Source organism: Hesperophylax consimilis, chromosome 13, assembly GCF_061612785.1.
Source record: "Hesperophylax consimilis isolate HC1 chromosome 13, BYU_Hcon_1.0, whole genome shotgun sequence".
NCBI lineage: Eukaryota > Metazoa > Arthropoda > Insecta > Trichoptera > Limnephilidae > Hesperophylax > Hesperophylax consimilis.
In genome coordinates, this window is record NC_142848.1 from 25,933,282 (window position 1) to 25,956,868 (window position 23,587).

At 33.7% G+C, this 23,587-nt stretch overlaps 2 protein-coding genes across 3 annotated transcripts in view; one reads left to right on the forward strand and one right to left on the reverse strand.

The window, feature by feature from the left end:
• The window catches only part of LOC149418671 (very long chain fatty acid elongase AAEL008004-like), a 40,690-nt gene extending 35,489 nt beyond the window's left edge, over positions 1-5,201 (forward strand). The window contains exon 6 of the mRNA XM_089638917.1: positions 4,769-5,201. Coding sequence (XP_089495043.1) covers positions 4,769-4,939 — 171 coding nt within the window. The 3' untranslated portion in view covers positions 4,940-5,201. The remainder of the gene's footprint in view (positions 1-4,768) is intronic.
• The window catches only part of LOC149418670 (oxysterol-binding protein-related protein 9), a 250,556-nt gene that overhangs the window by 204,728 nt on the left and 22,241 nt on the right, over positions 1-23,587 (reverse strand). The window lies entirely within an intron of this gene.

Consider the following 23,587-nt stretch of genomic DNA (forward strand, 5'->3'; position numbering starts at 1 on the left):
AATAAAAAACGCAATTGGCAACAGGCGGTCGACGCGATGAAGCAATTTCAACCTCAGTGTGGATCACCGCACTATCGCATATCAAAGATCAGTGCAGAATATAGATTGCCATTATATCCTTGGAAATGCGAGCAATTGAATGAATACACGGGGAAAAGAGATATATGTCGAAGTATGGAGGTAGGAACTATCAAATCAAATGTCACATATAATAATATTATAGATTATCATGTCGAAATATAGAGGTAGGTACATTCAAATCAAATTTACTTAAAATCACATTTCAATGTGGGTGAGCATTAATGTAAAAATAATGAAAGATAAGGTTTCAAAAGCGACAGGTAATAAACGAACGCACACCAATAAGGGTTGGAAGAAAGACTGAATTGTAAAACTCGAGTTATTAAATAATAAAAATGAAATGGGTCGACTTAACAATAAAATAATAATAATCCAGTAATAAAGTGACATTTTAAATAGGTAACCACTATTCAATTATTTTATAAATATATTTAATGAAGGCTATAAGTATTTGAGAAGTATGTTTACGAGAGATGGGAAGGCTGATAGAGATATTGAAAGGGAAAATGAATGTAACGTCATTAATGGAGGACCAAACGCGATTGGCGCTAACAAAAAATTGACCAAAGAAGCAACGCTAGCAGTCCACAATTGAGTGCTGTTACCTACATACCCCGAAGTACGGCAGTGAGGCATGGAACTGGCAGAGTAAGGATGAAAGTAGTATGTAGAAAAGAGATCCCTGAGGCGTTCGTGTGGTAAAACCATGTATGATTGTGTGAGAATGTGAATATCCGATAAGAATGCAAGGCTGACGTAAGCGTAATGAGTAAGGGTACGTATACATTTGCGGAAGGAAACGCGAACCGTACCACGAATAACGGGAAAGGAACGAATCAACTACAAGCGGCGTTTCGCGCCATTTGCGGTTGCTTCTTTTCTTACTAATAAGTTGAGGTTCAGTTCGGCAGTTCGGCTCGCGGATGTATACGTGGCATAACGTGGGAGGATCAGATCGTTTAGGCATGTAGAGCAAATGAACGAAGAAATGTTTGTAAAAATGAAAAATATCCTCTGTTTTTTATTTTTTATATACATACATTTGTTAACATGTAATTGTTGGGTTTTGTAATATAATGTGTATTTGTTGGGTTAGCTGGAAGAAATAGGATGTAACCTATAAGCTATACCCTTTGTACTCTGTATTTTTGAGCAATAATTTTTTTTTTTCAATTTTGAAAGGAGTGCAAGGAGAATATTAGTTAGTAATAGATAGATTGTAGAAATATATCTATATTTGTACAGCGCCTTCGAGGTGATTTTGCACAAAAACGGCGCTATATAAATCATCAAAATATTATTATTTGTTATAAATTTGAAAAGCAGAAGAAGTAGGGAACGCCCGAGGAAGACATGGCACGACCAATGAACCAAATACTAGAGTCGGCCCATGTCAAGAGTCACAATAATAGAAGACTATGTATGAAACGATGTATGAATGTAAATCAGGCAAGGAATGTGTGCCAAGACCGAGTTGTTAGGCGCTCAATCCTCCCTGTTTACCCCTGCGGAGAAATGCCGTGATGGATAGTTAATAAATTAAACTAAAGCGTTTGTTTACTTGAAAATTTTACGTAAATATTAATTTTACTATATATAATGTTAAAATAAACATACATAAGTAGTTTACTTAGGAAATAGAAACATAAAATTTCAACAAACTTGGAATAAAACATGTTGCTTTGAGATTTAAAATCTTTGAAGTTAATAATATATTATATTGAAACCAAATGGAAATGGAATCAAAAGGATGTCTAAAATAGAATATTTATGTAATATAATAAATACATAAGTTTTTTTACATAAAAGAGAAAAGAAATATTTAGACGATGAAACAAACATGATATTAATTGGTACAAAGCATTACACGGTGCTTTTGTAAAGTATAAAACAGCAGCAGGTCTGCGATATTGCTTTAGCGCGTGGATAATAGCCCGTTCGCCTTTACAGCGTGTACCCAGGCTAGACATACGTTTTATATGCATTTTTATCCGGGGTAATGGCTTCTTATCACTCTATGAGTCAATACAGAAAATAAAATCAATTTAATGTAACTTTGCGAATCACATGCTTAGGTAATTAAGCTAGGTTAAGTATCCAAATTTCGAAGGCTCCATGTGTCTGCAATTATTCATACATTTAACTTTTAGCAAGAAAAATAGTGTTAGAACGATTCAGCAAGACAATCGTTTAAAAGCTAAATTTTTCAAAAAAAATCAGATCTGTGTTAGTTGGTGTTGACCAAGACCAAGTATATTATATTGTAGATACCTTCTACGGTTTAATATTTTCGAATTTATTGAAATTTGAGATAACATATATTGTCGCTTAAGCGACAACACACGGTCGATCTCCTTTTTTTACAAATGGACAATAGTATTTATTTATCTATATTGTTTTAAAATTGTACGTAGATACCCAGATTTATATTAATGTAGTATCTATGAAGTAATCACGTATCTTTCGTAAATTATAAAACGAAAAATTCTTCAAAACTCTTCATTGCATTTCCAGTACATTAACGACTTTTGACTTTGGGTTTTGTTGATATCTAATTTGATTATTGCCATAAATAATTTTCTGTATTAAAATATAGCGTTGAAGCAAATGACAAGAAATGTACCTACACACTGGATCACGGTCTACACATTTGCCCCGATGATGAACGCGCAAAACATTGGCTAAATAAAGAAGGAGGAAGCGCAACACGGCATAAGAACCTAAAAGTTATTCACGACAATACTTTTCACAGTGAAAATCACAAATCACATTATCTCAAAACACATTGTTTGCACTATAGCAACCGAAGCATAAAAAAGCGAAGGTCGCAAAAATCATCTATCAAACTGCCTTCGCCCAACTCCTCGATCATCGTCGCTCAAAAGCCTCCAATTTGTGAAATCGATTGAAAGTAATGTTGTGTGACGATTTCTACAGCACTACTTATAGATCGCAGGCTGATACGATAAACGCACGCCATATCCGAACCAACCAGTGAATTTATAACTTTACATACTGTTTTGGATAGTTCACCTCAAATGCGCATTACATTCATAACCTAACCTAATAATGAGAAAATAATACATAAAGGATATAAGTATTATGTGTGCAAATATATATATTTTTTAATATTCGTAGGAGATGGAAAGAAAAATAATATTATCTAGACACAGGAATTGCCTAGTAACATGAGCGCCAGAGGATTATATTGTAATTATTATAAAACAATCCTAATAATAAATGTTTTATTATCTTCCTTCTTTTACAAGTAAATAAAATGATAATATTAACGCAGGGATCTCCCGTGCTGAGGTTTTAATTTACATAATATATATTAATATTTAATTAAATAAATAATGTGAAATTACATAAAGAATTATAAATAAATTATTACGTAGTGTTTTTAGTAGTAGTTTCTGTTACAGTCTGTATTTGGTGTTCAAATGTTGTCCAATTCTCATTCTCAAATTCGTAGTCGTTTCTTTGATATGTCTTTGACCCTGAGATCTAGTGTTTCCAATATGCGTGTTTGTTAGTTCTTGTGTTTTGAATTTACGAATAGACAAAACAAAAGAAATTCAACAATACGGAGCAAGAAACTGTTCAAGTTCTATAAAACAACTGGCCCTTAAACCAAAATTATAATAGAAGAAACATCCAATGTATATTGAGATTTTAACAACATTACTTTTGTACTATCGTGTTGTAGATTTTAAGCATACCATTGTAAGCATAAACGGCGCATATTACTAAAAAAGAGCTATGGCGACTATACCTACAATATTTTATTAGACACGCGCCCAGTTCAGAGCTGCACGAATGCAATTTTACTGGACCATAACACGAGATAAATCCATAACACTTGACAAACGGGCACAAGCTGTAATTTCTGTCTGGGACTTCGATCGATAGCATAAAATATATCTAAACTCGGCCTAGTTAATTCAAAATTATATCAATGAGTATTTTCAAAGAAAGAGGTAATGGGTTACAATATTGGTGCTATGAAATTTAATCGATTTATCTTATTCAACATTATTTTGAGGGCATAAACATAAATTGATCACCTTGAATCAAATCTATGTTCGATTCATAATTTGAATAGATGATATCTATTCATGTGAACTACTTATTGTAAATCGTACAAACTTAAATATCAATAGTTAATACGATTCTATGTAAACCATTTTTTACTATGACAATTTAACACAGAAAATATTCCAAGGCTTTTTGGCGACATACCTTTAGCCTGTTCACTTAAAGACAATCTGTCCATACCGACTAATATTTTCCGAAAAAAAAACTGTAAATGAAATTAAATTAAACTTAAGACAAAAACTTTATTTTTTGGAGCAAAAAAAATTAATTTAACAAGATCAGGCAATATGATAAAATAACATACACCCCTAGTGGAATTTCTCTCAATCTTTCAGTTTGCTTAGTTGAAAACCTAAAATTCGCTTTTAAATTATGTGCTCTGCAGTATATTATGACAAGTGCAAAATTGCTAAATGGTGACAAGTATGTAATTTAATTATTTTTTACACTTCTTTCATTTGAAACGACTATGCTAACCCAGTTCTGTGCATAATTCACCCACAAAGCCAGACTCCAAAGTTTTATCAATTATATAAGAGAGATAATAAACAAAATTCAAATTGTACTGACACTCTTGGCCCATCCGCAGGCACAGTTCACCATCGTGCTGATCCACAGCGTTCAGGCGATGCTGCCCTCATGCCAAGGTCCTCGCCTCATCGTCTGGATCTTCATCCCCAACATGCTGGTGGTTTACTACCTCTTCTACGACTTCTTCAAGAAGAGCTACCAGCCCCAACCCAAGAAGCTGAAGAAGTAGTTCATCTGCAGTCTTCATTTCAACAGCGTCACTTCCATATTGTAGGTTAAGCTGATCCAGTTCATCCAAGTTGTAACTGCTCAAGTCCAAATGATTCTATTAAGTTAATCGGATATGGTTATGCTAATATTAATGTTTTCAAAATCCAACTGTTACAGTTTTATTATGTTTAGCTGATCTTGTTTTATCGAGGTTAGTTGATCCAGTTTTTACAAGTTTTTCATTGATTTCAAATCCAGCTACTGCGGTATTACAATTTCAATATTTCCAAAGGAGCGGTTCCTTTTTGACAAAAGATTCAGCTGATCCAGTACAACAATTGTTAACGTTTCTAGCTGTTTTTGTTTCAATATGTTGAGCTATTTTAGTGTTTCTACGACTATTTACTTATGTTATACATAGTTTAGCTAATCCAGCTTTAGCCGTCTTAAAGTCAAGCTGCTTCAGTTTTACGAATGTTAGCTGATCCAGTTAACATGTGTCAGAGTTTCCAAGTCTAGCGGGTCGAGTTAATCTGGTCCAGTTTTGTCAAAAGCAACGGTTCCAAATGTGTAAAAATCAAGCTTTTGCAGTTTTCCTGTCCTGAAGTCTAGCTGGACAAGCACAACCGAGTTTTAAAAATTTAACTGTTTCAAGTATTTCCTAATTCGACCGATCCAGCTCTTTTAGAGCAACATGGTCAAGCCGGTAAAACCTTTCACCGATCATCAAAATCTAAATATCTTTAAAAAACTTATTTACACCTTTGTAACTACAATAATCAATCACAATTTATTAAATACCACTAAAATCCGTAATTTTAATAAATACACCACCAGCAGAGCATTATTACAACATTCACTTTTTATTGTCTTTATAACTGCATCACTTTTTGTTGTCTTTATAACTGCATCACTTTTTATTGTCTTTATAACTGCATCACTTTTTGTTTGTATCCACAATTTTTCAGTAATAATAAATAAGATTAAACTGAAATCTTTGTTATTGAACTAGAACCAAAAATCAAAATGATTTTTCAAACAAATGATTATTGTTATTGAAATTTTTAAACCAGGACATTCAAAAAAGTTAAATTACAAGGATCGCGGAGGACGGAGCTCTCAGCATAAAAGGTCTGTGTGCTAGTATTCGAATAAAAAAAATCATTAAGCTGTTTAAAATGCATACCTACTTTCCAAATGTTATTTGAAATATTTGCAAATATTGATAATTATTAGACCGGATAAAAAGTTCACATCAAAGAAAGATAAACTTGCAGCTATGTAAATATGGTTTAACCCCTCCGACTTTTCGCGAACTTGAAGCTAAGATGTCTTTACCGAAATGTCAATTTCACGAAAACGTTGTGTTATTACCGCCTCACAATCAAAGCTCTATAAATGAAACATTACTGAACGGAGCCGAATAGTAAAAACTGTTTTAGAAAGGTTACAAAATAGGCTTTCAAATTGTTGTATCATAAATAAATATTAACATTTATAAATATTTAAATTTAGAATGGAAACATGAAAAAATTGTAAAAATGACTCACCTGTAATGTTTTATGTAAAAACGATACTAAAATCACGGATAATGTAAAAAAAAAACACTTATTTCATCGTACAAATGTACAATAAACAATTCTGTCACTTCACTTTTTGACCATTTCATACAAAATATATTTTTAAAAAAATAAATAATTGGCGGGTAAAATTTGCTTCCACTGAGTAGGTCTTTTTACGGGTTTCTATGGATAACTTTGAATAGAGATGTGAAGCTTCATTCAATACGAATATTCTACTTTTTGTTTTAGGGATGTCACTAGAAGAATAACGGAGTTATGACGATTTTTGTGGAAACACACGCGTTGACGTGTAAACACGCTTATTGTACTTGACTGCTATCGTTATTTTATCGTGTATATCTGCTTACGTTGCTGACCGGTTAAAAAAACATAAAATAATAATATAGGGTCATAGTCATAACTTATAGAGGCAATTGAGGAATATTTTAATACAATTTCTTTTATAGCTTTAGAAATGAGTGCAGAGGGAAATCAAATGTACGGTTTCCAAATTGAAAGTCTATAGAAAGATTGATGAAAACGAAGCAGAAAAAGATGACGCCTCTCGCTTCGAAACTTGCGTGACTGGTACGAGCGCAGTTCTGCTGAGTTGTGTTGACTGTAGCAGTCTCCAAAGTGAAGATTGGTAAGTTCATTGTGATTGGAGCCATGAGGACTATGGCATACCAAATTAGGGTATTCTGTGAGGTAGAAGGGAGCGGGAAAGGGAAGGGGACAGGAAATATCAAGGTGGGAAAGTACCTAGCTATTCTCATCTGGTCACCAAACATGGTTAAAGCCACTTAAAAATAATATATAGCATATTTCCGGCACATTCCAGAGTGGAAGATACACTCAGTATCGCCATGGTGCAAGACCATTGTTCAAAATTGAAACGTTGCTTGAAATGGCCTTATCCCTGTTGGTGACCAGATCTAAATAGACAGGTACTTCATTACCTTCCTCTTCCCATCTCCTCCTCCTCCCCGCTACCTTCAGCCTTAAACACACCCAAATTGGAGATGACATAATATCACTGGCTCCAAACGGTTGGAAGCAGTTTAGACTTTTGTGGGGTATTCACATAAAAAAATAATAACAAAAAAGTCAAGCAAGGTCTCGATTCTTAATGGTGATATTTCACCAGGCCATTACTGATCGTATATTATGTTAACCAACGATAGGATTGAATTCCCAGAAAGTGTCCTATCGAAGCGATGAAAAGTGAAAGAAACAAAAAAGATTGATTGCCTACCCTGCGTAAACACGTGAATGATTGTGAAAAGAATTTTCCTTTGAAATATTCACGACCATCGATTTTATACCCGAAAACACCAGTGCGGTAATCTACATCTAATTCAATACCCAATACATTTCACAAACGTCGGATAAAAATGAAGGATTGCCTGTACTCTTGAAAAATATGTAAAACGTTGTCGGCGGAAAATGTTCAATTTTAATACGATAATAATATCTAGTAAATACACGGTGTCTCAAAAAAAGTCATTGATTTTATGTAAAAGCATTGACAATCTACTGGAATGTGTATATTTTAATTACATATTATAATATATCGACACACCAACCAGTTTCAGTACAATTATTGTATCCGGACGAAGAACCGATAAACACTGCTGAAAATTTTATTCAGTTGATAAACGACCGTGCATGCGTAAACCTTACTAATTGAAACGTAAAATAGAAACTAACATAAAATTGTAGAAAAAATACACCTGTTGTATAAACTTAAAATAATAATAATTTCTCATCGAAATGCAAAATTGAATTAGTTCAGTATTTAGTTAGATATTTTTAGGAATATGTTATAATTTAGACACCTCACTCATTTTAAGCGTCGCTACGCCAGGCGGGTCGGTTAAAAATGAACATTTAGATCCTGTGCAGAAAAGTCCCAGAATCGACTGCGCTGCAAACCTTTACTTTAGCGAACTTTACTCTTCTGCGCAGGGTCAGGTTATTTCAGTGTGCGCTCTTCGGCGGTCAACTTATTCAAAGACTCTCGAAACCTAGTTGGAAACTAGGGAAACAAGGGGTAGGAAACCTAGTAGTTTCCTGGAAACCTAGTTGGTGCCAAAAATGCGGTTACGTGCTTTGCATCCAGCTCGTCGAAATTATTTATTTATTTGCAAAAACAGTATAAACCAGTACATTGCAATATCGGTAATTAAAAATTACAAAAAAGTGTATAACAAATACATTTACAAGTGGGACAAAAAAAAATTTCAAATTTAGGTTAACAATGTTAAGTTTTGAATAATAATATTTCAAGTTTAAATACGTTGTAGGACATGTGGAAAATTTCCACATTTCCTGCGAGGCAGTTAATTAACCTAGTGATTCTTACCAAGGGCATCACCATTGGTAAGTTAGTTCTGCACCTAGGAAGAATCAAAAGCCTGTGTTGGCGGCCTCGCGCAAAATTATTCGGGAATCCTATTTTAGCCAGAATGTCTGGTATTGATACTAAACCGTTTAGAAGCTTATACGCCATCAGGAATAATGAAACATCCCTTCTGGAACTAAGGCTGCATACATCCAGCATTCCCGAGATAAATGCTGTTGGAAACAGCCATGGGTAATAACCAAACTCTCTCATGTAGAGGTATCGTAAAAACTTCATTTGTATCTTCTCGACCATTAGTACATAGACAGTGTCCTTTGGTCCCCATACCTGAGATCCCCTCTCAAGAATGCTACACACTAAGCTAAAGTAAAGCAGCCTTATAACTGCAAAGTTGATATCCAATTTTAATATTAGGGCAAGCCTATCAATTTGGATGTCACACGGAAGTGGAACATTGTTATTCTAAGGGTCGAAATATTATACGATTTAGATATTTTTATTTAAGATTGGAGAAACGTCAGTGCACGCCGCTGGTTTTTGAAACCGCAGCCGGATTCAGTCAGAACTTTTTTATGGGACTGTGGAAAAGTTATGTTGTTTGACGTAGACTGAAACTGCTATTAACTTGTTTAGTATTTAGTCTTATAACACAACCAACCGCAAAGTACAAATAAAAAACAAAATAGTATCTTTACAATTATGTAAACAGACAGAAAGGTTTGACATATGGTATATAAAGGTTTTTTCTTTAATTCTGTGTGACACGGACACTAAACCGATTTCAGAGAGATGCGTATATGTGTGCGTATGTGTACGTGGTTGCCACCAAAAGTTGATAGAATGCATTGTCATCGACAACGAGTCTATCTGGCGAGTTTCAGCTCGTTCGGATGTTGGGAAGTGGGGTAATTTCCGCTCCCAAAATTTGCATGCATTCCCGATAACAACAGTGGAATAAAAAACAGATGTATTTAAAAACAATTGTATTTAAAAACAGTTGTATTTATAAACAGTTGTATTTGAAAACAATTGTATTTATAAACAGTTGTATTTGAAAACAATTGTATTTGAAAACAGTTGTATTTATAAACAGTTGTATTTACAAAACAGTTGTATTTATAAACAGTTGTATTTGGAGGACAGCTCAAATAACTTTGCTACATTATGAAGAGCGACATATACCAACTAATAATAGAGGTGAGGATTGATAAAAAAGGCGCGATAGACACGAGAAGCGGCAGAACCTCAGGGCTTTGAAAATAACGTGACTGGTACGAGTACAGTTCTACTCTCTTTGTTTATGTAAATACGTCACAAGGGTCCCAACTGCTCACAACTACTGTCCGGAGTCAGTGGGACTATCGCATCCCCATTTGGGGTATGTCTGAGGCAGAAGGTAGTAGGGAAGGGAAAGGAAGATTTGAAGTACCTGGTTTTTTTACCAAATTACAGTTAAATCCATTTCAAGCAATGTTTCAACTGATATCACTCTGGGTTATTCCACGGGTACAGAGTGAAGATCTCCTTGATAGCTAACCTCCGATAGGAGTGTGCGCCAGGAAAAAAAACAGATATCCACAAAAGGTGTTTGGAAATGTTGGGAGATTGTTTGGAAATGTCCTCAGCAAAAATGCAAAAAATACAAACTATACACGTAAATCAACATTTCCAGCTACGTTTTCCAACAATAAATACTACAAAGGTACTAATGTTTTGAATAGCCTACCGCAAAGGAAAAAAAACATAATAAGTCAAGGTTGGTCGTTGCGGATTGACGTAAATTAATTATTTAACGTCAACTGTTCTTTGGAGTCGACTAATGGAAAAAGTTTTCCTTTGTATGATTTCCGTTGATGGAATGATCACTGACCACAGACTAATAGAAATTGACATCCAGAAAAAATTCCGAATAGAGAGGAAACTATAACATTAGGAGTAACTTTGTATCAACAGAATAATTATTCTGAGCCACAGCAATCAGCACAGAGCCACACCATTGACGACACAGTGCTATCACAGACTATCAAAAACAGATAACCAACAGATTGCATGTTTCAAATTGATTTTCTTTACATTGTTTGATATTTATTGTATCTGCTTTGACTTGCAGAATAGCTCATATTATGTACGTCGGCATTGGGTTTGCTATCCCGCAATCCCGCAATCCCGCGGGATGTCAGCAACATTTGATCCAGTAGATTTGTGGGATATTCATGTGCGGGATTGAAAAAAATACTAAATTTAAACCGAAAATATGCTGTGATTACAGTCCCAAACTATTGTTGAAGCACATAGGTTTCCGCTGCCGGGCTTTTATGCACAAATGTCCGTTCACACATGGCAGACAGGACTTTCCATAATATATGTGATTTACGAGCTTGCTTTTTTTTATCAAAGTCTTTAATATTTATGACTGTGGAGAGTCCTGTCAGTGACAGTAATATTTTTTTATCAGTCTTCAATACTTATGACTGTGAAGAGTCCTGTCAGTGACTGTAATGTTTATTTTTGTTATCAAAGTCTTCAAAGCTTATGACTGTCAATGACAGTTATGTTTTTTTTATCAAAGTCTTCAACTTCAAAGTCTTCGACTGTGGAGAGTCCTGTCAGTGAGAGTTATGTTTTTTTATCAAAGTCTTCGACTGTGGAGAGTCCTGTCAGTGAGAGTTATGTTTTTTTAAAAAAAAATTATGATCCTTTTTTACCAAGTCTTCTTTAAATAATATTAGTAGTAGCTAGTAACAAAAATGATTTATACGAAAAGTCCCCTTAAATGAATAACTATGTTGCCTTTTTATATATTTTTATAACACACTACAATTATAATATATATAACAAATAATAATGAATGTTGGCATTATTTTAATTTAATACCCATTAGTAAAAATGATGGCCTAGAAGGCTCTTGAAGGGTGAAAGCCAGGAAAATTAGTTCAAACTAAAGAAATTTATTTAAAAACAATATAACAGACGAAAAAAATCAACCGGTAGAAAATAAAGTTTTTTTTTCCTATAATTAATCTATTTAAAAAAAAACAACTGTTTGACTAAGGATTGTACCTTCCTTCCCAGGGACTGGAAACAACCGCGTTAACAACCTCGCCAAATGTCGATCGGGTAGGACCGCCATTTATTTCGTATATTAACTGATGTAATGTCATCCGATTTCAGAAACGAAATATGCATACATGTTTGTGTACGTGATTGGCACCAAAAGTTGATAGAATGCATTGACATCGACGACGAGTCTATGTTTCTAGTTTTTCAGCTTAATCGGATGTCGGGAAGTGGGTTAATTTCCCCTTCCAAAATTTGAAGTCATTGATTCCCAAAAACAAAAGTGATATTCAAATAGATGTATTTAAAAAGCAAAAATTTTACAGAAAAAAAAAACAAACAACATTTCAGGAAATAATTTTAAAGGAAATCTAAATAACTTTTTGAAAGATTTTCGTCAACATTATGGCACGCTTTCTTCATAAAACTACGATTTGGGAGATTTCAGAAAATGCACTTATTTTGGACAATCTTCAATGAAAGAAAAAAAAACAAAGAAAAAAGTTACTCCCAAGAGAGATACAAAATTAAATAACAACGAATATAAAAAGATAATAATTGAAAAGAAAGAGAACAAAACCAATAAAGTTTAAAACGAATAAAGTTTTTATAGAAATTTTTAATCACTTTCACATTTTTTATACCCCAACAAGACACTGATAAATATGATTTAAATAAAATATTAAAATTGTTTCATATCATAGCAAAAACTGTTGAGCTAGTCGACGACACGAGCCGCGAGTTTCGTAAAATAACTAAATATTCGGAGATTGGACAACTAATAACAGAGCCAATAGCCATCATGCCCAACAGATAAGAGCGGTCTCTGGTAATGATAGCCAAGGGACACCGACAGAGGCAATTCAGTAACTTATTGTTCTAAATATAATTAAATAAAATATATTCACAAAAATATAATACGACATATGTCAATTTATGCATATTTTCTACTACTAGGATTAAACGTAATATTATCACGCGAGGCCGCCAACACAGGCTTTTGATTCTTCCTAGGTGCAGAATTAACTTATCAATACTTAATCCAATTTTTGTTGTATTTTTTTTATCGCTTTTGCAATAAATTGGGTTTTAAACTGTTTTTGCAAAATAAATAAATATGAAGAGTATGTATGAGACGATGTATGAATGTGAATGAGACAAGGAGTGTGTGCCAAGACCGAGTTGTTTGGCGGTCCGTCCTCTCTGCCTACCCTTGCGGGGAAACGGTGTGATGGTTAGTTAGTTAGTTAGTTTTTTAAATAAATTAAATAGTGCAAAATATAACACTTTTGAAAACTGCTAAAAAAAACAGGAAAGTAATTTATTTATTAATTTAATATGTTGACTAGGTTATACTGGATTAGTTTTCAAAAAATTTCATGAATTTATATCACTTTTCAAGTGTTCCCTTCATATCAATTTTTGAGTGTTCAATTTACATCACTTTTCAAGTATTCAATTAACATCACTTTTCAGGTGTTCAATTTATAATACTTTTCAAATATTCAATTTATGTCATTATTCAAGTGTTCAATTTACACGACTTTTCAGGTGTTCAATTTATAATACTGTTCAAGTATTCAATTTATATCATTATTCAAGTGTTCAATTTATATCACTGTTCACTTCTGTTTTTTTAAATGTTTTCTATTTATGGAACCGAAAATGAAAGACGTTTTCATGAAATAAATTCATAGCAGATGGACAGAAAATACTCATGGAATAATTTCATAGCAAAACGACAGAATTTAGCCTGAAAGATATATTATGACAGAAAATAATTGTAAAGCGGAAGGAGAGAATATCTTCATGAAATGATTGATTTCATAGGAAAATTTCTTGGTAAAAAATGAACAAGATTATTAACATTGGCAGCGATCAGAGAAATCGCGTCAAAAGGAGACAAACGTGTCAATTTCTAGAGTGGTAGATGATACCAACTTTGCTTAAAATGGCTTTAGCCGTGTTTAAGTGACCAGATAATATCCAAGGACTTCCTCTTTAGTTTTTAGCCACACAACATACCTCGAATTGGGGATGTCATATTTCCATAGGCTCAGGACAGTTGGAAATAAATAAAAATAATAAACAAACAGGAAAAAAATGAGAAGATCACGAATCGGTCTTCCACTAAACAGGATGTATTATCGAACAGAAATTAGATGCCGGTCAGATTGCAGTTCGAGCACATCGCTTTATCAAACGAGCACGTTTGTTTTTTTTATCGTGCTTTTGGAGGATGCGTATTTAATTATTTTGGTATACATTTTTACATAGCGCAAATGTATAGTGGACTTCTCAATTAAAACTGTAGTATTTTTATAAGTAATGATTTTTTTAAAAATTACAACGGAAAAGCGAAATTCTCGCCAGTTCTCGCCGCCAGAATGAGTTGTCAAACGAGATTAACATAATATATTATACGTAAGACGTTAAAAAAATAATTACCTACTTAATTTTGAATACAGGGAATTAAAAAATCAACCTTCAAACCCAGTCAGTCAGAATTAACATCTGCACAAAAAATAAGGTATATTCAAATAAATTATATAGGGTCTTAAGAGACGTACCTGATTTAATTTAACCGGTGGTTCTGACATTATTTGGAATAAAATTTTTTGGCTGGTGTTCACCCTGACCGCAGCTGTTTAATACCCACTGGAATTTAAGATTTAAGTTGAACAAAAAAGTCACCGGAGACCAAAATAGCATCAAAATTTTTTACTCCAAATAACCTGCGGAATTACAAGTTTTTTTTAAATATGACGTTAAAAAACCATATGACGTTAAAAAAAGAACACGTAAGGAAAAGTTAATGATGTAAAAACTATAGTAGTTAAACTACCAATTGTAAATAAATAAAATTACGATGAGAATAATATATTGGACGAGCATCTAAAGGTTTGAAATTTATTAAAAGAAAATAATACAGTATTAATAATTATTGTATTGGACGGGAGAAAAAGTCGTGACCCATTGATTAGATGCTAGCGTATAATCTGTACCGTGGGCTATCAGGGTCGTACAGCATTGTATCATCCTTGTCAACAACACATACACACTACATATTTCAAATTAAAACAATTGAATTACAAAGATTACTAAACAAAAACAAAGATAAAATTTAAATTTAAAAAAAAAAACTAAATAAAAAATAGATTACTCAGACAAACATCAACACTCACAACTCCGAAATGTAAAAAAAAACAATGAGGCATTTAACTATAAATATTTTGGATAAAAAAAAATTAATTCGTTACCATAAAATCTTCGAAATATAAATAACAAGAAAGATTTTAAACTTCACGTTAAAAAATACACTGAAAATATAGACTGAATACTTTGGCATATTACATAAAATATAACGAACAAAATGACACATCACCCATATACACAAGCCTAGCTTTAATATGGTGGTATATCTTAAGTATAAAATTAGGTGATATAATTCATATATTTTGTGTAAATTATGTAACATTATTTTTTTATGAATGAATGTTTAAAAGTATATATATATTTATATATAATAATGTGCATAATTCACGCACTACAATTCAATTTTAACATAAATAGGATTAATAATGTTATAGGTAGTTTTATGCTTACTTACCAAATTAGGCTCCATAGCACTTATGGACAACCCTAAGTCCAAATCATAAAAATGATTTTTATGTAAGGAAAAACCCACATATTGAATCGTGCTAGACAATCGTAACTCTAGGAGTCAGCATTTACAATACAATAGTCTAAGCATAGATATTTTTTTCAAACATTTGTCATCGCTAGAATATTATAAAACTTACATTTTTTAGAGTCGATTTCCCCTACAATTAACTATGTATTTGGACTTTGACTGAGACTACTTTGTGTAATTTACAATCAAAATATAGCCTAGTTGTTTCGGGTTGCAGGGTGAACATTTGTCCTGGGTCGGTCGTGAACTACCCAATCATTTTAACCTGATCACAAACCAGACCGATCGGGTTACTTTTCCAAAAGAGATAAGATCATTTTTTGATCGATGTACTGTCAGCTCGGTCAGCACCCGTGATGTGCGGGGCGAGCAACCATAGATCTATACAATCTCGTTCGAGTGACAGAGAAAAATAAACAGAATGTTTATATCTACTAGCAATCTACTATCAAACTTACCGATAAACCTTCCCGCCACCAGGAAAAGTAACTACATAAATAATAAGTTCCATGTAATCCATGTATCAGTCTCCGGTAACCCGAACCTGGAACCGCAGTGAAGATCAGTTTCAGATAAACCATCTCCATTTATGTGTCACGAGAACGAGACCTGAGACGCACGGTCTACACAATTTATACATCTATGATCTATCTACTACTTACATACCAAGTATACAAGGCGCGGGGGGCGCTTCGGTCTATCCATAGTATTTTTTTATGTTTTACTAGCTGGTACCCCAAGCGTTGCTGTGGGTTAGTCTGTCTGTTGTTTATGAGAAAAGGGGATTGGTTACAAAATGCTCAAAAGAGAGGTCATCTGAATATGAATTGCATTCTTTCTGGAGCTCCTCTCGTGAACCTTTGCTGCAGTACTTAAAGTTTTGAACTTTTACTAGCGCTGACCCGTGAAAAATCACGGGATATTATAATTGTACGATTTGTGAAACTGAAAGTATTATTGTAATAAATATTGTCAATTTTCTTTATAATATATATATTTTTGACGAATTAGAGAGAAGACACACAGAAATTTACCTTTCGAATGAACAACGTTAGTAAACTTGAAAAATCATGAAATCTGTCAATAATTTAAACAAAAAGATGCACATTTCAAATATGGAAAAGACAAGGAAACAAAAGCGCGTGTTGTTTTACTTCCAACATTTGGCGCTATTTGTCCAACAGATTGTGCGGTTTTACAAAAAAAGCATGTTTTTAGCTGTCACAGGTGACATCTATACAATATAGGTATATAAAAACACACGCGTATTCGAATGCAAAGCTATGTCAAAATTTCAAAGCAATCATTAAAGAACTTTCGGAGATTTAAGATTTTGAACAAACGAACATTTACATTTTTATTTATATGAATAGATTAAGATTATATGTAAATGTAATCGAACACTTCGCCAGTGGGTCGTGAAAATGATCCATAGACCCAGGACTAGCTTCAAGTGGAATTCCGCTACAGACATCTGGTCTGGTTTGCCCTGTATTTTTTTATTATTATAGTTTATTATAATCTATGGTTGAAGCAAAAAAAAACATGTAGGAAGGGATCGAACAATAAGCTTGGCTTAAGTAAAGGACGGTAGGACGGCCGAACCTTTCGACGTGGTGGCTCCATTTAGTGCCTGGGCCGGCCAGCCGTCAGTAGACGCCTTATTATGTAGTTCCACTAACTATGCTGAAATTACTTTTATCTGTTTTATCATTGCTGCTGTATCAGTGTGTTTATCAACGCATGACATTTACTTAATAAACCGTCAGAGAACAGGCCGACTAAAGAAAAAAAAACAACATTAGAAACGTTGATACCTGCCGCACAGATTAGCACAAAGGTAAGCAAGTACTAAGTTCACAGTTCACCAGGGGTAGCACAAGTATTATTACAGGGTGACCTTCTTTTCCCAGCATTTCAACGGGATTCCCCGAGGAAGCCGCACATCCACGGCCACTTGACACGATTTTCAAAGCCCGGGAAGTATCTAGTGAGTGTAATTCTGGCCGGAAGGTGACCATAAGTCTGCTTTGCCACCGGGAACTGGGTTGTTTTATATAATGGAAAAAATAGTTTGTGTGCCAATATTTGTATTATATTTTTTCTCTCAGGATTGTGAAGTCAATCTACAAGGGTGTTGTAGGGGTGTAGGTAAACCCTATTTCCTTTACTTGGAGAAATTCGTGGGTGCGAAATTAGCTCAGAAAACAGTGCAAGTATGTTCTATCAATCAAAAAAAATAAAACAATGTTTTATTTAGGTTTAACAGAATAAGTTCTATTTTTTTAGTGTACATATTTCAGGTTAGGTGGGAGCACTGAGTATTGCAAAATTGAATTTGTGGTAGCTACATCTGACCATACACCCGATCCATGAATTAGTAGAATCATGCACTAAAGAGATAAACTAAAAAAAAATTGTGAGAGTTCGTTTGCCAAAAGTAAGCATTTTTTTCCTTAAAATAATGGAAAAAAAATTAGAACAGTGGCCTGAGGCCTATTTTTGAAGTAGGAAATATATTAAGATAAAAAAATGCAACGCCAAATTAATATTCTAACAGCGTTACTAAAGAAAAACCACTTCACATACGTAAAATGGTGTTTATGTTATAAATTGTATAAACACTAAAAAATTTTAGATTCAAGTTGGTACTAATAAAAAATATCTTTAACTGGGCTCCGAAAGAACTGGCTACGTTGAATTTTCCGCAGATTGACAAGAAAAATTCCGTTCTTGAATATATTTATTTCAGAAACATTATTCTTTAATTGACTGTTACTGCTATAATTTAATACGATTTTTTTATTGGAGAAAACACAGATACGGACAGTAAGAAAACATCAACTGGAGAATTCTTCTGAATCCTAACTATTTCTCACAGTAATATGATATTCTAAAGTGAAAGTGTTAAGTCTAATTTTTGTTATTGTTATTCTCTGGAAATTATCATAATATTTTATTGTAATTTATTTTTGTACAAACGATATTAAAGGTGAGATGACAGTTTTCTTGCAGATTCCCTAAATAAAAGGAATGTGTTTTCAAAATGTCGCATTCTCTCATTTTTTCGACGTTTGGAGTAAAAACATGTGTATGTGTTTTTTTTCATGTTTGAAATTTAAATATTTCAGTTTATAAATATCAAAGATAACAATATAAATAATTTTTTTTCAAAACGCTATATACGTAGATCACACTTCTATAAATTCTATATGTGCAGCCGAAAATATATTGTTTTAAAAAGAATGCGACAAGAAAATGAGATAAATATTGTACACCAGGGTTAAAAAAATACGTGCCTACCTATGTTTCTAGAACGCTATCGTTAATTTTAAAACTGGGTTTCTAGTGACCTAGATAGGTGAACAGTAGTATAAACAAAAGTTAATTAAACGAAGCATCTTCCTTTGGCTTTAATTATGTACAACATCCCCTCGCATGCACTATTGTTTCTTGTTTTTACAGCTGGTCGGTATTATTAAATAATAAGTAGATATGTGAAAAGAAAATGATAAGGCATGAGGTCTATACTGTCCAATATGTAGCAGTAGCAGATATGCTAGGATAAAAACAATGCAACGCCAACTCAATCTTCTAAGTGTGTGGCAACGTTTAGTCTATAATACCCTAGGATTTATACATAAGTAAAAAAAGGAAATGTGACAAGATTATATGTCAGAAAGCGTTAGTATTAATACCTTCCATGACTATCGTACGAGATGCTGCAACGATTTTAGACTTCCGAAGACAAATTTATAGGAAACAACACAATATTTATTATAACGGTTTTAATATGTTCAATAAATTCCCCGTAAATGTGAAGGAAGCTATAAGTCTTGCAGCTTTTCGTATGTTATGCCTCAATGTTGTGAAGTCAAAGTATTAGTAAGTAGGTAATAGAATATTAATGAAGAAGTTTTAGAATAGGTATATATACTAGATATAAAATGTAAAATTTTATAGCTAAATAAAATCAATCAATATGTATTATAAAAGTGTACAATGTGCGTGCCACTAAAACTCAGAAACGAGTCCCGGTACAATCATGGGAGTTATATGGTGTGGTAGCCCTCCGTTCCCTTATCCATGAAGAAGGTTTCCGTTCTTACCGGAAGGGTGTGCTTTTGAAGATATAAGGCCTGGAAGTTTCGCCCTTTAGAAATTTCTAGAACAGTCCAGAACATTCGAGAGTATTCTAGGGCATTCCAGAACACCCCGAAACATTCTGGAATGTTGTGGAACGTTCGGGAAAATCCCAGATCATAATGAACTAAAAACGGGATTACAGGTCGTTTCCTGATAAACTTTTAGTAAATTCGTAATCGTGACAATACATTGATGTCTCTAAATACTATAAAACAAAGTCACGATCCGAGTCTGTCTATTTGTGCACTCAGTTCTTCTAAACTATGCACGGAGTTTGATAGGGTTTTAAATATCATTTAGAGAATTTCTTCCGGAAGGTTATATACATAATACATAGATACTATATTTATTGAAAGTAGAGAAAAGTCGAGTAATGCCGGGTACAAGTCAGCTAGTATACTATAATTTATGTATTAAATAACCTATTCAAATCCAGACATATTTTCAAGTGTCTTACAAGAATTTAATTTAATTTTACATGATGTCGTCACCCTAAGAAACTAAGTAGGCACGATGTATGCCAGCCAGCTCATAAGAGGCTAAGTTAAAGATATGCTTTATACTCCTCTGCCATATTTACAACTTCAAAGCAATGATACAGGATTAATAAGTAAAACGGAGAAGACATGTCGAGTTTTGTAAGGTTGCATTAATGCCTGCTGTATGGTTTGACCCCTCGAACTTTTTAGGGTCGTATATGACCGGGCGTCCGTATTTAATTTTATTGCCTAAATGTGTGATTTTCTCGACGAGTGAGATAAATGTTGCAGTTTTCTTACAAATTCCCTGAACAAATGGAATTTGTTTTCGAAATATACATTTCTGTCAATTTGTTTATGACGTTTTGAAAAAAAAATTAATTAAAAATGTGGTAAGCGTTTTTGACATCATTATTCATGTTTGGTATTAAAAATGTATTATTTTGACATGGCAATGTTTATTTAAAATACACCACAAGGGTAATTACAAGATATTATAGCACATTTGAAATACATGGGAAACATTGCAAACAAGAATATTGTAAAGCCTGAAGGGTTAGAGTTTATTGTTAAAACTTTCCGTGGTATATTTATATATGTATATGCTGGGAGCGAAAATCAATAGATCACTGAAGTAGAATGGCATATTAGAGCTACACGGAGAAAACTTGCTGATTTAAAATACTGTAAATTTATTTAAAATCTGGTCAAATTATTCGTCTTCCTGTTAAAAACGGGACTGCAGGCCTTTAACAAATGAATTGACAGAGTTACTAACAAAGTATCAGCTAAAAGCGAATGTTTTATGAAGACGGCGAAACACGTGCTCATACAAATTTTGTTGTATTTCGTTGTGAAATTTACTAGGAAAAGATCACGTGCTCTCGATTTATCCTAAATGATTAATATTTTATCAGGAAATTGGCATGCTATCAGTTTAACTTAACAGGATCATTTTTTAACGTGTATTTTTTGTCGTGTGAGAAAAAACATCAGGCTCAGTACCGGTTGGGTGAGCTTAGCTTAGAGTTTGACATAATTCGCTGATCAATCTTGTTCTACTTATACTGACTACAAGTGGCTGCTTAACTGGCTATATTTTAGAGCTGACCAAAGTATCAGTTAAAAGCGAATGTTTTTTTAGGACAGCGGAAACCGTGTTCATATAAATACTGATATTGTCGCATTCCGTCATGATATGTATTAGGAAAAGAATATGCGTTATCGATATACTCTGAATGACTAATATTTTGTGATAAAATTGGCTGCTATCACTTTTTTAACAGGATCATTTTTCTACGTGTAAGAATAATGGTAGATACTCTCAGTATCGCCCTGGTGGACAAGTTCTGAATAGTTTGGTACATTTTAACCTTCTTCCACATCTCCTTATCATCGCTTACTTTTCAGCTTGCTCCACTAACAACCCCTAAAATGAAATACCGTAGTCCCATTGGCTTTAGGCAGTGTTGGGAATCGTGTGCAACAATAAAACACAGCGTTTCGGGACCGGATCTAAATAACAATCCCCGTCATTACTCCTTTCAACTTCCCGCTTCTTTCAGATTTAAAAAATTCCCCAAATTGAGGATACCATAGTACAATTTGTGGTATCTCATGAAGATGAAGATAAGGATAGACAAGGTAGGTTGGCAATATCTGAATTGCCAAGCAATTCAGATATTGTCACTATACACGACTAAAGCCATTTTGAAAGGTGGTATTTTATCTTTCACTAAGGCGATACGGAGGGTATCTGATATACCACACTGGAATTAAAGTCTATAATAAATGAATAGCTAGCCCAAATTCAATCGATCGGTTTTGTTCGCTGCCTCACCTAGCGTGTTATATTTCCTCAAATCATGGAAATACCAAAGGATATAGGGATCTCGGCTGTTGTGGTCATGTCCGGGATTGAGGACGTGAGAAACACAGAGAGTGGGTGGTTCCCCACCCAAATTTTGGCTGCATGAATATTTATCAGACATCAGCGAAGTCTTGAAGGCGAGACTTATGAAGGCATGACAGCATGCGGGTCAGATCAAAGTTTCAAAACTCAGGGACGCCTAAGTGCTGAAAAACGATCTGCACATCTGGGATGGGATGGGACACTGGAGAGATTAACCGATAAAAATATGTTATGGGCGTATCCGTGTGCCCGGAGTAAGTACATTTTTCCTGCTTCTGGTGAAATTGATCAGTCATTTTCAAATATATCTAATATATATTTTGTCGAACGGAAAATATATTTGATTGGCCTTTTGAGTCAAAAAGTCTTAAGTAAAGTATGGGCGACGTCGGTAAATCATTAATATCAGTACAGATCACTATTTTACGGATTGCATTTCTGTTCAGTGTTCTAGCGCGTCTCAAAAGTAAAATTTGTCATTTTTTATTAAGGCTCCGTAGTAAGCGTTAAAAAAGAAGAAGAATAGAGTTAGAGGGAGAACGCTTATATTTAATAAAACGATAATAATCAATCGACAATTGTGAAAATATTTAGGACGGGTTGTTTCACAGAATTTGAAAAATTCATCAAATTTCAAAAGTGACTTTCAAGTTCTGTGAAAGTTCTTTTCATGATCAGTTTTAATTTCGTTTTTGTGAAACAACTGGCCAATAATTATGTAATAACCACAGACATAGGAATTAATAGACGAGAAGATAATGGCGAGGGGTAAAATCAACTGTTGAAGAACGAAGGGAGTGAAGCTGACTGTGATTCGTCAATAAATCAATCTGACAGTAAATAGGCATCTCGCATTATAATATCACGATTTACTTCTTAAAAGTAAAATCTGCTTTTGAATGATAGACATTTTTACATGGGAGCGCAAATTACTCGCCACGTTATGAACAAATTTGCGAAGTCCAAATTCGGCAAAAAAATTCGTTTCTATTTTCAGAGTCGAATATTTCGTTTAAGTATTTAGTTAAGACACTTTTATAAATGTTCATAATTTACTTCCCAGCAACCAAACAGCTTTGTGTTTCGCGTCCAGACGTTTCTCGATGTGATAGTATATTATGTTTCTACAACTGATCCATATTATACGATGTGAATATGCTTAAAATAAAGTAAAATAATGCTTATACATATATGGAATGTAATACGACAATTGGGTTTATTCTCTTTTTCACATCTATTTTTACAAGTTTTCATAGTACAAGTCAACATTTTGCCGTGTTATTTCGTAAAATGAACCGATGATGCCTCGACCATAGTTCGCACAAGAATGATGACGTCACGTTTTCAAATTTCACTTGAGGCCATACGCGAGCACAGCCGGCTCCAATGGAACCGGTATGGGGAGTGGGGATAATACGCTTTTAATCACTTAGGGCAGGTCTACTAATATTC